This window comes from Hakea prostrata, chromosome 1, assembly GCF_041222555.1.
Source record: "Hakea prostrata isolate BN-2017 chromosome 1, UWA_Hpros_2, whole genome shotgun sequence".
Lineage (NCBI taxonomy): Eukaryota > Viridiplantae > Streptophyta > Magnoliopsida > Proteales > Proteaceae > Hakea > Hakea prostrata.
Genome location: NC_142600.1, coordinates 53,119,306 through 53,135,025, shown reverse-complemented (window position 1 = coordinate 53,135,025; position 15,720 = coordinate 53,119,306). Strand labels below are relative to the sequence as shown.

General features: G+C 40.4%; 1 protein-coding gene across 1 annotated transcript; it reads left to right on the top strand.

The window, feature by feature from the left end:
• The first annotated feature begins 9,865 nt into the window (after window positions 1-9,865).
• On the top strand, window positions 9,866-10,486 carry LOC149029131 (uncharacterized). Its single transcript, XM_089142206.1, has one exon. The coding sequence runs from the start codon at window positions 9,866-9,868 to the stop codon at window positions 10,484-10,486; it is 621 nt and encodes a 206-aa protein (XP_088998332.1).
• Window positions 10,487-15,720: the final 5,234 nt, after the last annotated feature.

The following is a 15,720-nucleotide window of genomic DNA, read 5'->3' as shown; positions in this document are numbered from 1 at the left end:
AAAAAATCAGTATCAGATCGAAGAAATTGTGGAAAGCTTTTGGGAAATTGGGAGGGGCCATATGTGGTGACAAAGACTTTCATTGCAAACACATATTGGCTTAAAGATCTACATGGAATCTCCTTAAGGCGACCATGGAATGTAATTCATCTCAGAAAGTTTGATCTAGTGACCAATGGAGAAGAGAATTGAGAGTGAATCTACAATTTCTAGATGAGGTCAGAGAAAAAGCTTTATATCGAAATAAAGCATATCAGAGAAGAACAGCAGCATACTATAATGCTCGTGTCAGGCCTAAGTCTTTCAAAGTTGGAGATTTGGTCTTGAGGAAAAAATCTGTACCAAGAAATTGTGGAAAGCTTTCCACAAATTGGAAGGGGCCATATGTGGTGACAAAGACTGTCAGTGCAAACACATATTGGCTTAAAGATCTACATGGAAGCTGCTTAAGGCGACCGTGGAATGTAATTCATCTCAGAATGTATTATCAATAGAAAAGGAGCAGAGCTTTTAGTTGTTCTTGAAGGCTTATTTCTATCAACTGTTATCACTTAAAGATTCTTCTTCAACTATGCAAAAGAGCCTTCTGAGGCCAGGTCATGCTTTCCAAAGCTGATCACGGATCATTCCTTCCGAGGGTGATCCCGACTTTCCGTAAGTCAGGCTCCAGTTAGCCAGCCTTCCAAGGCCTGGTCATGCTTTCCGAAGCTGATCACGGATCATTCCTTCTGGGGTGATCTCGACTTTTCGTGAGTCAGGCTCCAGTTAGCCAGCCTTCTGAGGCCTGGTCATGTTTTCCGAAGCTGATCACGGATCATTCCTTCCGAGGGTGGTCCCGACTTTCTGTAAGTCAGGCTCTTGTAAGCCAGCCTTCCGAGGCCTGATCATGCTTTCCGAAGCTGATCAAGAAGATTTATTAAGCAGATTGAAGATTCTATATTTGCGGAGGTGCTACTCAGCCAATTACTAAACGACAAAGGCTTAGGTCAACAGACAAAAGAGGTTATCTTATAAAAGAAAAAGAGATTCATTGATCAGGAAAAGAAAGCCAAAAAGATCAATATAGATCAGTACATCAGAAAAATACATTTTATTAGATAAAAAAAATAAAAAAATAAAAAAGGTTTTCAAGTTTTCTTCTCAAATATCAGACATTTGGGCCTACAGGAGTATTATAAGTGGGAGGACTCTTTTCAATCTGCTTATCATCTTTCTTGGATGCTTATTCATCACTAGAATCATCATCCCTGCTAGAGCTTGAGGTTTCTTCCTCTTCAGAATCTTCATCTTCATATTCTTCTTCACTTTCTTCACTTCCTTTTGCAAAATTCTCAGAGTCAGGATATTTCAGATTCCTAAGATCAAAGAACTTCTGGGAGGGAAGAAACTTAGGAGGAAGCAGCTTAAAGTCAACACTAGGACAAATTTTAAGTATCTCAGAGAAAATCTGGTCAGAACAGACTTTCACTACACTCTTGCAGAATCCTAAGAAAGCTGGATTATCTCCTGCCTGTTCAACCGCAGAGGTAACAGAACTTAGAACAAGTTGGTGTTCATCTTTAATTCTTTTCTTCACAAGTTCTAATTGTTTTCTCTCTGCCTGAAAGTTCTGAATCATGGAAGTTTTCTCTTTGATAACTTCCTTCCAAGTAACAGCCAAACTATCTTTTTCCTTAGAAACTTCATTCAGATAAGTTCTAACATTGTCCTTTTCCAAGGAAATCTCATTCAAAGCCAACTTCAAATTATCTTTCTGAGCCTCTAGATCAATTTTCTCTTTGGAAAGGGAATCAAAGGCTTGTTGCAGATGACTGTTTCCTCTTTCCAAATTCAAATTCAATCTCTCAGCTTCTTCAAATTTGATCTTCAGATCATCTCTTTCTTTTCCAAAACCTTTGGACCAAACAATAACCCTTTCCAACTAACCTCGAGTTTCATTTCTTTCATAAGTAGCAAGTATGGCCCTCTCCAAGGCATCATTTTTCAGCATCTTAGTCTGCAAAAGGTCTTCCTTATATTTCATCAAAGAAGCCTTTAAATCTGAACGTCTTCTTGCAAATCAGTACATAGATCAGAATAGATTTGAAAATCATCCAGTAAACTATCTATCTCAAAAGACAAATCCATTTCTCTGAATTGAGCAGCCTCTAATTTTCTTTTTGAGGATTTCAAGCTGATCTTGAGTTCTTGTACCTCATCAATCAATTCAAAGTTACGTTTGATCAAGTTGTCATTTTCCAAAGAAAGAATTCTCTCTCTTTCCAAAACCTATGAGTAAGCATTGAAAGCAGCACCAAAACACCTGCAGATAGAGTAAGAAAGACTTAGTAAAATAAAACCTAAGGAAAATGATTTATCTTAACAAGAAGGATAGAGGTTTATTTTTTACCCCCAAGCATGTGTGTAAAGCCCCATATCAGACATGCCAGGTGTCTCTTTCTTATCACGAGGAATTCTACCCTTGGTTCCCCATTCACGGGCAACTTCCCAATTCCAATTGGCAGTGTGATTTTCTTTCAAACTCCAAACAGGGTGAAAATGATCCCCAGAATCAGCAACACTTTGGGCATCTTCTAACTGCCCAAGACCAATTGGTTGAGGATTAACGGCTTCAATTATTTCATGAGGGTTAACGTCTACATCGGCATCATTAGAATCGACCTGCATGTCGACAACTTCAGCCGCAACATTCTCTTGATCCTCATATCCCACAGAAGGATCAACTGGAATATCAAAAATAGGAGGAGCAGCATCAAAAAGTTCATCATTTGGTGGAGCAATCTGAACATTCTCTTCAATGACATCAGAAACAACATTGATGTCTGGAATAACATTGTTAAAAGTAGGGGTAGGAAAAACAAGATCTAGTAGAGGGGGAGCAAGAGCAGGAGCATTATTGGCAACAACAGTTTCATTTTCAGGAATATCCTTAGGGATATTATCTTCAAGCATAACTTCAGGAGGGGGAACAAAATTATCCTCATCAAATAGCTGGTCCGCTATTTGTTCAATGATATTACCTGCAGCATGAGCAATAATCTCTTTAGCCATTTTCTTCAGCTGATCAAGAAAGCAATCAGGAATTTCCTTACCTTGGTCTTCATTCTCAACCATTTACTATAGGAGAACAGAATCATCATGAGGTAACATGGGTGACATGGGAGGAGTGCAAACTTCATTCCTAGGAGAATGAATAGGTTCAACAATCTCTTCAGATACCTTTTTGGTGTCAATGGGAGTTTTTTCTTGGAGATTATCTTTTTCAATAGGGACTTCAGTAGAAGGGGAAACAGAGGATTTCTTCTTCTTACTTTTCTTAGTGGCAAAAAGCTCATGACCTGAAGAAGGACCCATAGAGCGAAGTCTACTTCTCAGAATCCTTGTTCTTCTAGCAGGATTGTCACTAACTACCACTTTAACAAGCCAAATATCAGAACTTTTAGCATCAACATTTTCTTTTACTTGGTCATCTTCAACATCTTTTTGTACCTGGTCCACCTTTTGCTGACCAGGTGGAGATTTCTTCTCAATAGACTTTTTCTTAAGAGATTTCTTGGGACTTCGGTCATTGGAAGGATGAATGGCAGAATGTTTTCTTTTCAAACCTGATTTCTCAGATTTGGGATTAGATTTACCTGACTTCTTAGGTTTGGAATCAGGAGCAGCCTTTCGGAGTTAAAAAATGTTGGGGATTTGATAAATACCAGTCCCTGGAAAAGACACAGAGATCAGAATGTAAAAAAAAAAAAAAAAAAAAAACTCTGATATACCATGTAAAAGGTTGTCTTGCAAGACCAATATCAGTTTTGAGGTCGGTTGCATCAGCTGGTTTTCTAGAAGGGATCAGGTTCCATGTCTCCTGATCATACTCACTCAACGTGGGATGTTGGTTCAAAGGAAGAAGGGATTTCTTTGTGTGAAAACACCATCGAGAATGGTAATTGGAGATTGGGATGGCACAGAAAAAAAAATTCTCTCCATTTCTTATTATCATGGGGAATAGAAGAAATGGTGAAGATTTTGGTGTTCTCACGTAATTCTTCGGGAAAAGTGGATATAACCACGCACAAGGAAACTTTGAGAGTATAATAATTTCTGAAAAGTTCAATAGATGGGATGTGACCCATTCTACGAATGAAAGCAAAGAAACAGTAAACTAACTTTCAACTGTTGGGAGTAAGTTGGCAAGGGCAGATGCGGTAGTAGTCAAGCAAAGATTGGACAATGGGAATCAGAGGAACTCTGAATCCAAAATCAAGGTGATGGAGATAAACGGCAATAACGCCAAAGCTAGCATCATATGGACGTTCAAAAGGTTCAAGAGCCCATATCTTGGCGTCGGAAGGAAATCGGTAATCTTGACGATAAGAGGGCAAATGAGACTTCTTTACCGTGGTTGGATACCATTTAGGTCCAGCATATTTGGGATCCAACTTCTCTTTGGTGGTGTCCATAGGAACGTAAGAGTAATCTCTTCATCTTGGGCATAGGGAGCAGGAATCCAGTCTAGCTGAGCCTGTTCAGAAGAAAAGGCACTTAGGGTTCTATCCAAGTTAACATCTGAGGAAGTGTTAACTTGTTTAGAGGTACTGGGGTGTGAGGGGTTAGCAGATGGATCCATGGAGAAGGAAAGCAATGATGAAGGTTCAGGAAATGAAAATAAAACACAAGAGGAATAATGGAGGAGTTGCAGAAGATTGTAGTTTGAGTTCGAAGAAGAAAAGTAGGTTATGGCCGAATGCAAATGACAGGGAGTGAATAAATACAGAGATGAAGTGATGTGATGGGAAGTTTCTTGAAAATTGGAGGGAAATATACGATGATTCAGATCGACGGTTGTAACTGTTCATAATTGACGCTTGGGGTTAATCGGTGGATTTGGAAACATTGCGACTAGACATGTGGATGGGATAAAAAGATTAAGGAAAGTATTATAATCATGTGATGGAGAATAAAAAATATTTATTGATCAAACAACGGGAAAGAGGATAACGTCAAGGAAGCTGAAAAGGTGTATTAATGAGGAGATAAAAAAGGTCTGAAAAATAAAGATTTTTGGCTGATCCTCGAGGTGATTTGGGGGCTGAGCACAGTGTTTGATGATTACAAAGGATGGTTCTACTTCCAAGGGGGATTATGGTTCAATCTTTTAAACGGATCAAGATCAGTGTTCAAATTTACGATGACCTGGAAATTCAAAATTGCAACTTTGGAAATTATGGTTTTTGGAAGGAATATGAAGAGTTGATGGATTAAGATTTTGCCACGTGGAAGGGAAAGTGGAGATTTAATGAGGAAGATTAAGCGCATGGAGAAAAGCAGTTGAGATTTAAAAAGTCCAATACAAAAGGAACGGTTCGATTGAATCCAAGTATCTATTGATTGATCTCTCCAGCTGAGTTGAATTGGACGATTCTGATGAGCTCCAAGGTTGACAGATGAGCTCAAAATTCTGATGAGCTCTACAAAGCTATAGATTGATCTCAGAATTTTTGATGAACTCTCTCAACTGAAGGATGAATTTCTGATGAACTCTCCAAATAATCCCTCATAACTAGAAATGAGCTTAAATACTTAAGAATTCTCAACCAAAATTCTACAGTCATTTGGGAGAGAGATTCAAACCTCCTAACCAGAGTCTAGTACAGTTCAACTTGATCAGCAGGCTTGGGGGCTCGTGTTGTGACTAAAATATCCCAATTCCGGTTCGGGCCGGTTCGCTCCGGTTTTAAGGCGATTCGACTGGTTTAAGTTGATGAGATGAAATCATCATGGGTCTGCCCAAAAGTAAAATGAAGGTCTGATCAATGACCATTCAATTTGTTATTGTGATCCAACGGTCACAGTCAAAAGGAGATAAGGCGGGAAAATCTATTAAAGGGGACAAAGCTCTCATTCAACAAGTAACACACTCAAATTCACCAAAACACTCGTTCGATTCCTGTCTATTTCCATTAAAGCTCTTCAGAAGCTCTGAAACCCTACCTTAACGATCGTTTGACAAGATCGTCATAGACGCGACGCCGATCAAGACGATCGGCTCTGTTTCTAACGAGAGTTCACTGTATTACAGGAAGCGGGAGTTCCATTCAGCTCAATCTAAATCGATTCAAATCAATCCATATTTGAAGAGTTTGGTGTTTGATTCACGATTCAGAGACCACGGCGAAATCTGCACCAACAGTGTGCTTCCTTCAATATTTCCTTCTTAATTTCTTCAACAGCCGACATACAAAGTCTGCCTCTAAATAATAAAGCACCATCCATAGACATACCAAAATCAGGGTCCAACTCAGGATTCCAAGAAATCTTCTCAATCTTCTCCTTCAATTCCTTATAAGAACTTTGTAGAGCAACAATTCTGTCTCTGTGAAACCTAGCCCTAACCTTGACCCAGAAACCTTGTTGTTTGTAGGTCCGACAACCCGAAGTAAGGCAAGAAGTCAACTATGGGCCATCTCAGTGGAAGACTTGGTGTTTGGCTTAGAATCCCTGAGTGTTGATGACAGTGTTCCATTTATGGAAATTGCACCCTGATGAAGATGAAATTAGTTGATGGACTTGGAGTACTCACTGACTTGGTTCAAAGGCATTTCTACATACTAGGTAAGCCACTTGGTGTGTGTGCAAAACCCCTTCATGTTTGCATTTGATCTGAGCCTTCAATTCCCTATTTTGGACTTGCTGTCCTAATTGGTCTACTCATTGGTCGACTGGGCCAGTCGACCAATCAATCGACCAATGGGTTCTGTTTTGTTGAATTAGGTCTTGGCTTCTCTATTTAAGCCCGACTTCGAGTCTAATTCATCTTTTGTGCCTCCAAACTTCCTGGAACGAACCAGAGCTCTTCTCAAGTCATCTCCTCTGCATCCTTGGTGATTTTCTTGACGGATTTTCGTCAAATCTCTTGCATTTACATCAAAAGGTATGTGATCATCCTCCTTTCTTCTTTATCTTTGATTCTCCATAGTTTTCTTTTCTTTTCTGTTTGAGAACAGTAGAGTTGATGTTGCATCTCTGTTTCAACCATCACTCTACTCATCTTCTCTCTTTTCCTAAGGTTTTAAGGCTTGATGGATGATCTTCATCAAGATCATCACTCGCTTTTGAAAGGATACCATGTATTCATCTTCTTTCCTTTTTTTAGATTCAATGTTCTTCAACCTTAGATTTGTTTTCTAGAAGATGTAGACATGCTTTTCATGAATTCTTTATCAGATTAGTAATCCATCATTCCATAGTTTCTCGTCCATGAATTTGCCATAATTTCTCCAAGAACCATGATTGATCTAATTATGGTAAGTTTTTGTTTCCTATTTTGTGATATGAAGACTTGATATTATTAGGGTTTTGAAGTCCTATATAGATCAATACACTATCACTGCATATTCCCTCTTGTTTGGTGTCTTTTTGAACCACAAAATTCAAATTTTGAATAAAAAATCTCTGATTTTGTTTGTCACTGACTCTGTTGGTTGACTGCTTGGTCGACCGAGTCAATAGACCAATCAATCGACCAATGAGGACAGTAACCTCATATTTGGTCTATTTTGGATGATTTGATCTCTTCCCTTCTAGGTTTCTTTCCTAATATGATATATATACTTGTTTAGGACTTTCTTTCCAAGTTTAGACAAGATCTTCCTTGATCCCCAAGATCCTTTGTGAAGTAATTAAGGTAAGGATAGTTATTTCCTTAATTACATGGATTGCATAATTTAGTTTCTATATTTGAACCTCACTGATTTATTTCCATAAATAGATTTCTATATTGATGTACTACTGATGTAACTACTTTAATTACAGTAGCATTATTTGTTTATGCTAATTAGTTCATATATGATTTACTTGCCAATTATATACATGTTGGATCATGTTATTGATTTCTTTCCATATGGGGAGTTACTATATTTGTGATATGATTGATTCATGGTTGTGAATGATTAGGTATGGTTTGGAAAGGGGAGGTGTCCTTTTGAAGCATCAGTGTAGACTGTCAAACCACTGGAAACTCTATTGTTTGTAGGTTCGAAGACCTGAAGTAGAAGTGGAAGTCAACTATGGGCCATATCAGTGGAAGACATGGTGTTTGATTTAGAACCCATGGAGATTGATGATGGTGTCCCATACTTGGAGACTTTGGTGGAATTGGAAAAGAGACTACACCTTGGTGAAGAGAAGCATGGTTGATGATCTTAGAGCATGGTTGGACATGGTTTGAAGGGATTTCTCTATGCTAGGTGAGTTGTAGGTGGAGTTGTGAGAAGCTCATTTGATTTTGATAAGAGTTGGACCTTCATTTCCCTGACTTGGGCTTACTGTCAGCCTGGGTCGTCTGGGCCAATCGACCCAGTCAATCGACCCAAAGAGACATAATCTGTTTAAGATCCTCTGTTTAGGTTTTTAATGGTCTATATAATAGAGCTTCGTATTTCTTAGCCTCCTTTGTTTCTAACCCCTAGAGAACATGGAGAACTCCTCTCAAAGACTCTCCTTGGTGTTGGTGAAGAACTCTTGCAAATTCTCAAGTTCCTCTCTTGTTTCTTCAATCAAAGGTTAGTAATCTCTCTTACTTGATGTTAATCTATTCTTACTGTGATCTATTCATTGTACTGAGATTATGAAGAAGATGCTGCATCCTTGCAATTATCTTTTCTACAATCTCCATTCATTCTTATGGTGTTATGATCTTCATATTGATCTTAACCATGATCCTTGTGATTTCTTCATGAAACTATGATCATACTCTTGATTTGATTCTCTAGCATGATGGATACAACTTCATGATTATTCTTATCTCTGATCTACTATTTTAATCTACTAGAATGAGATTGATAAAGGAAAAATAAACTAGCCTGGACCAGTTCGGTTGAACCCAAATCAGTTTGGCCAGACCAACCAGGGCGGACCAATCCGAGCTAGCCAAGATAAAGTCGGCGGAATAGCAAGACATATTCCAAGAAGACTTGTAGTCAAGGAAACGGTATTCAATTGGAATCCAACTATTCATATTCGAGTAGGATTCAATTACTGAGATTCATATTGCAGACTAACTAATGTTCGAGTCCCAGTCAAACTCATGCATAGAAAAGCTATAAAAAGGTATGACAACACAAGAGAAGGGTATGCTGAATAGAACTATCACTATTCGTATTCTTATTGTTCACTACTTTCTTGTCTTCCTTAGTCGGATTCCTAACTAGATCGTCGGAGGTGAAAACTCGACCTCCACGGTCGAGCTCATTTTTGCAGGTTGAACCGGCTGAAGGGACGAACAAGATTGTGCAACAACAATTGGCGCCGTCTGTGGGAACCTCTGATCAAAAAGCCATTATGAGAACCAGATTAGGGTTATTGACAGGAGACGGATCTGATGGAGAAAAGGAGGTTGATCAGGGCGAAACTCGACAAGGAATTAACACAATTCCCGAGTCCCAAATTTAGCAAGATCCTTCGATTCTTTCAGACCCTCCAACAAATCAATTCGCGACAATGCATCAAATTGACGAAATTCAAAAGGAGCAATCTGAGCTTAGAAAAGAATTCTCATCCCTAAATTCTCATCCCTAAGCGAGTTGGTTAGGATGGCCATGCATCATATAATTGCTCTTGAAGCAAATTCTCAGGAAAAACAAAAAATTCCGGAGGGAAGCAAACATGACCGACCATCCATGCTCGACCAAGAAGCTCGACCATCCCAAAAAGAGAAGGGGAAGAAGATAGAAAAATCCCGAGCTTCAAAAGGAGTTATTCCAGAAGAAAATCCTCCAATCAACAATGACGGAGATCGAGGAAGCAGTTCGGATCCAATCCAAAATCCAAAAGACAAAAAAGTCACAATGGTCCAGACAGACGAGATGAAGATATGAACAAGCGAATCGCTGAATTGGATGAGACAGTCAAAAAGTTGAAGACTCCTGGCAAAGACGAGCTATATGCCATCTTAAAAGAGCATCTGCTCATCCAAAGTGTCTCGAAGCCAGAGATGCCAAAAGGTTTCAAGTGCCCCACTTTTACCGCTTTCGACGGATCGCGATGCTCAAAGCATCACATCACACATTATAAGTCCGTTATGTCTACTTTTAGACATAGTGAAGCAGCCATGTGCCGATGTTTTCCTGCTTCACTAGTTGGAGCAGTGTTAGACTGGTATTTGACACTTCCAAATGGCTCTATCAAAAGTTTCAACCATCTAGATAGGACTTTCCTACTACAATTTCAAAGTGGAGTAGGAACCAAAAAGAGAGAAGATACCTTGTTCTCTGTAAAACAAGGACGAATGGAGTCCATTCGAGACTTCCTTTCAAGATTCAATAATTTGACCATGCAGATAAAAAATATGGAGGAGAAGATAGCTTTCCATGCCTTATATCAAGGACTCAACCATGAAGGACTGCTTGAGAGACTTTTGCTGGACATGCCTAAAACGTACGATGATCTTAGGGAGCAATGCCACAAACAAGCAGAGATAATCAGAAACAATTGAATCTCGAAAGAAAGAGCATCCAACCACTGAGGCAAGAACACACAAAGAAAAACACCAACTAGTCAGGAGACCGACCATAGACCCACCCAAGGATGGTCGACCTGACCAAGTAGGGGCACCAACTATGAGACGATCAGAAATCCTAATGCAAATTAAAGATCAAGGAATCCTCAAGTGGCCCATAAAACTATATTCCTAACCAGATGAACAGGATAAAAGCAAATATTACGAGTTTTATAAAGATCATGGACACTGGACGGATGACTGCTGGCAACTAACAGCAAAAATTGACAGGATCATATCTCAAGGGCAGCTCATGAAATACATTCATCCTACCCAACAAGGTCAAAAGAAAGCAGAAGGAAATTAGAAAAAGATTGAGATCTCCTACCAAGGAAAGGCATCAAAATAGGACCCGAGCAAAGGAAGGAGGAAATCAAAACCGACCACCAATATTCACGGTGTTTGGTGGTCCAACAGAAGAATCAGCTAGACAAGCTACAAGAAAAGCACGTTACATAGGGAACACCAAACTCGAGAAGCCAATTGGAAAGTGTGAAACCCAGCCCTAACCTTGACCCGGAAACCTTGTTATTTGTAGGTCCGATGACCCGAAGTAAGGTAAGAAGTCAGCTTTGGGCCATCCCAGTAGAGGACTTGGTGTCTGGCTTTGAATCCATGAAGGTTGATGATGAGGTTCTATTTATGGAAACAGAATCCTGATGAAGATCTAATTAGTTGATGGACTTGGAGTGCTCTCTATCTTGGTTTGAAGGCATTTCTACCTACTAGGTAAGTCACTTGACTTGTGTGCAAAACCCCTTTAGGATTGGATTTGATCTGGACCTTCAATTCCCTGTTTTGGCCTTCTTTGTCGGCATTGGTCGGCCGATTGGTCGGCGGGCCGATCGACCAATCCACTCGACCAATGGGTGCTGTCTTTGGCAATTAGGTTGATTCTTGCTCTATTTAAGTCTAACCTCGAGTCCACTTCGTATTTACTGCCTCCAAACCCTCTGGAACGAACCAAAGACCTCTGCAAGTCATCTCTCTTGCATCCTTGGAGTTTTCTTGGCGGATCTTCGTCGGAACTCTTCTTTTTGCATCAAAAGGTATGTCTACTCTCTCTTCTTCTCCTCCATCTTTGTTTTTCTTTCCTTTTTGAGTTGAGACAGTAGAAGAGATGCTGCATTCTCTGTTGCAAACATCTCTGAACATGTTCTCATGATCATCCTAAGGATTTAAGGCTAGAACAATGATCTTAACCATGATCATTGCAAGCTTTTGAAGGATTCATGATCAAACTATGATTTAATCTCTGTTAATCTTCTAATCTGAATTCTGATCTCTTTGGATCTTCTTTCATTGATCATGTTAGTGGTTAATGGTTGTGTTTTCTTTCCATGATCCATAATCCATAGAATTCTAGTTGTTCTCTTCTACCTTACTATGTGTTCTTCATGATGCATGATAGTACATATATGGTAGGTTTTATTTCCTTATTTAGATTTATGCTTCTAAGCCTTATTCCATGAAGACCTATGCATGTTTTCATGTTTTCATTACCAAAGCAATGATCCATCCTCCTATAGTTCTTGCCTTGTTTTCTATTTCAAAATTCATCAAGATCCATGTTTGATTTATTTATGGTAACTTTTTGTTTCCTAATTTGGATCTTGATACCTTGATTTGATTAGTGTTTGAGGTCCCCTTTATGTTAGAATACTACTGATATAGTCTACCCCTTGATTAGTACCCTTTTGAACCACCAAATTCGGATTTCATATCTCAAAACTCTGATTTTATAAGCTACTGTCTGCATTGGTCGACTGATTGGTCGTTGGACCACTCGACCAATCCACTCGACCAATGAGTACAGCAACTCCAATTGGTCTGTTTCGGATATTTTGATATATATTCTGCTAGGGATCTTTCCTAATATGTTGTATATACTTGTTTAGGACCTTCTTCTCAAGTTTGCCAAGATCTTACTTGATTTCTTAGGATTCTTTGCGAGTTATAAAAGGTAAGGATGGTTATTTTCCTTAATTACATAGATAGCATGAATCTAGTTTCTATGTTTGAATATCATTAATATGTTTCCTAAATTAGATTTTTACAATGATATACTACTGTTGTATAACTTTGATTACAGTAGCATTACTTATTCATATTGAATTGATTCATGAATGATTTACTTACCAATGTTATACAAGTGATTGTAATTACTGATTTCTTTCCATATATGGAGTTACCATATATGTGATGATATGAATTGATGCATGTGTATGCTTACGTATGGTTTGGAAAGGAGAGGTGTCCTTTTGACACTTCTGTCCTTGGACTACTACGGGAATATTATGGGATATTTCCGGAGATGCCCTCTGGACACCTTCCTAAACTGTTGGATGACATATATAGGATTGTCTAGTAGTGTTTGGCTAGGATGTCCTGTTATGTCGGACCCTAATCGGAGGGGGTATTGAGACCGAACGACCCGTGGTAGCAATGGGGATTCATGGGCGCTCAAGACCGGTAACCAACCCGTGAGAGGACAGGAATCACATTGTGGGGGCCATTTATTGGTAGGGTTGCATATGGTTAGACTTGGGCTCACGGGCGCTTAAGACCGGTAACCAACCCGTGAGAGGACGTGAGAGCTTCCCGTTTACCATATGTGGATAACCAATAGGGTTGATGAGTCCGTAGTCCGAGTTGGTCGGTGCCATAGGATACGCTGACTCTAGTGTGAAGGATACCGGAAAGGATCGTCAGGGACGAGGAATGGAAGTATCTGGATCTTACTTGATGTAACCAAGTAGAAGACTTGCATTTGGCTAGGTTTTACCCTGACATGCGCCGAGTACTTATACCAAATGGTTGTGAGAGAGTGTGTTGACTTAACCCCCTGCCAAGGTTTGTCTCGAGGGATGAAGGACCCATTACCAATCGGCTGCTCAAGACCGGTGAAATGATCCGTGAGAGAATCCAAGATATCTTAAATGGTTGAGGATGTGAGTGGACTTTCCTAAAGAAGTACGGTGCTATGACTTAAAGCATGTCTGCCAATAGAGACCAGCATACATAGAGTTAGATTCATTCATTCATTGATTGTCTCATATCATATTGCATTTATGATTGTTCTGGAATCCTGCCATTTATGTTATTATGGATTTTAAGCGCCTTCTTGAGTTTCTTTGAAACTCATTCCTTTATTGTACAATGTTGTTAGACTATCCTGCAGTCTTGAGTACTATGACGGTTCCTATGAGGAAGCGCAAGGCGAAGAGACATATCTCCGGGGAAGGTGATTGCGGTTACCACAATTACTACGAAGATCCCACGGGTGGTTATGCTCCGTACGATGCTTAGTCCGACCATTGAGTGGAAGCGTCCTTGTGCTATTTATGAGATCTACACCTACAAGGATGTCGTCTACAAAGTGGAGAATAATTTAGTTACCCAATGTACTTGCTACTGGGATTAGCTTTTATCTAGTTTATTCTTTAGAGCTATTTTTCCATTTGGATGTAAAGTGGGATTTTTGCTTCACTTTACTTATCTGTTTGATACTCTGATTATGTCTATTATTCCGATTCGTTTATGATTCATTCTTTCATTATTGGATCTATGATTTATCTTCCGCACTCATGTTATGATTGTTCATGATTATGTTATTGTTTATGTGGGAGGTTGATCACTCGATACCTGATCTTCGGGCTGTGGATCGCACTCTCGGGTATGCCGGATAGGGTACCGGCTGGGAGGGCGTGATGATTGGTATCGAGCCTTTGGTTCGAGGAGATCCTAACCACAAAAGACAACAACTGAACATTCTGAGTCATTGATCCGAAATGACTCTTCTACTCTTAGAAGTGAATAATAGAACACAGAATTAGAAACTTGAACTTTGAGGCATAACGAACATTTCCGAATAACATACCATAATTATACTTGAACAAATGTCACTAATGCAAGGAAAAGAAAAGTGCATAACATACAATAATTAAAGAGAAACAAAATGAACTTCATTAATTTCAAAAGTTTTTACAATGATTACATCTGAAATGCATAAATGGAAAATCCTAAGGTACGGTCTATCTAGGTGATCTACTCGATCTCTATATGCTCGAACTCCTCTGCTAGCTGAGTCACCGATGCTCTATCTGTCTGTCGAGACTCCATCCTCTCGTACATCTGCTCTGTCCGACCTCCATCCTCTCTAGCATGGAAGTCATCGATCTCATCTGTGCACCAAGATCCGAAGTCTCCGGAACCGCATGTGAAGGGCCGCCTGCCTCGAAGTGTGATGAAGGAAACTCGTGATGCACGAGGCTCGGCCTCGCGCATATCTGTATCATCTCCGGCCTGATCATCACTATCGGGACCGATATCCCCTCCTCCATCCTCCGATCCCCGATCCTCATCCTCGATTCATCATCATCCTCACCCTCCGGACCGGAGATCTCTCTAACCGATGTAGTCTCATCGTCGAATGGTCCGAGCCCCAATGGGGTATCCACTGTGATCTAGTGTCCATCGGAGTATCCTCGAAACTCACCCCGAAATGCCCGAAGATCAAAGTCGAAGCCTCCCATAGCAAAGGTTCCGCATGCTAGGCCGCGAGAACTAAGTCCGGCATGACCTGCTGAATGATGTAGGAGAGATCGATCTCGAAGCCCATGTAGATGCGGTAAATGACCAAGGCCTCCATCAACGTGACCCGATGGTGATGTCCGGCTTTCGGCATGATGTTTCGGCCGACTATGCGACCGATAATACGTGCGAGAACCCGTCATCCGTCCGCTAGTCCACGGTGTGAAGCATCGGCGGCTATCCCATAGCGTAGAGCATATCTCGCGAAGCTCGTACGGCATCGGATGGCTGTCCGGATCTGCTCCTGCGGTATCCACACACACTTTGTGGATAGTAAGGGACCTGCAAGATCTCGGCCAATGTCCGGGTAGAGAAGCGAATCCAAGTACCGAAGGACCACTGCTCCCGAGGACAAGTCCGAGTGGATGTCCCCGGCCCCGAGCCTCCTCTGTGTAAGTAAGGTTGCTTGAAGAACAACCTCACTAGCTCCGGGTATACCGGCAAATCCTCGGTGAAGAGGTGAGTCCACTTTGTAAAGTGTCGAACCTCTGCCGGATCCTAAAGGCTACGAGCTGGCGTAAGTGAAGTAGACGCCCCATCTCGATGTTACAATAGCTGAAGTAGGCCTCGTACGAAAC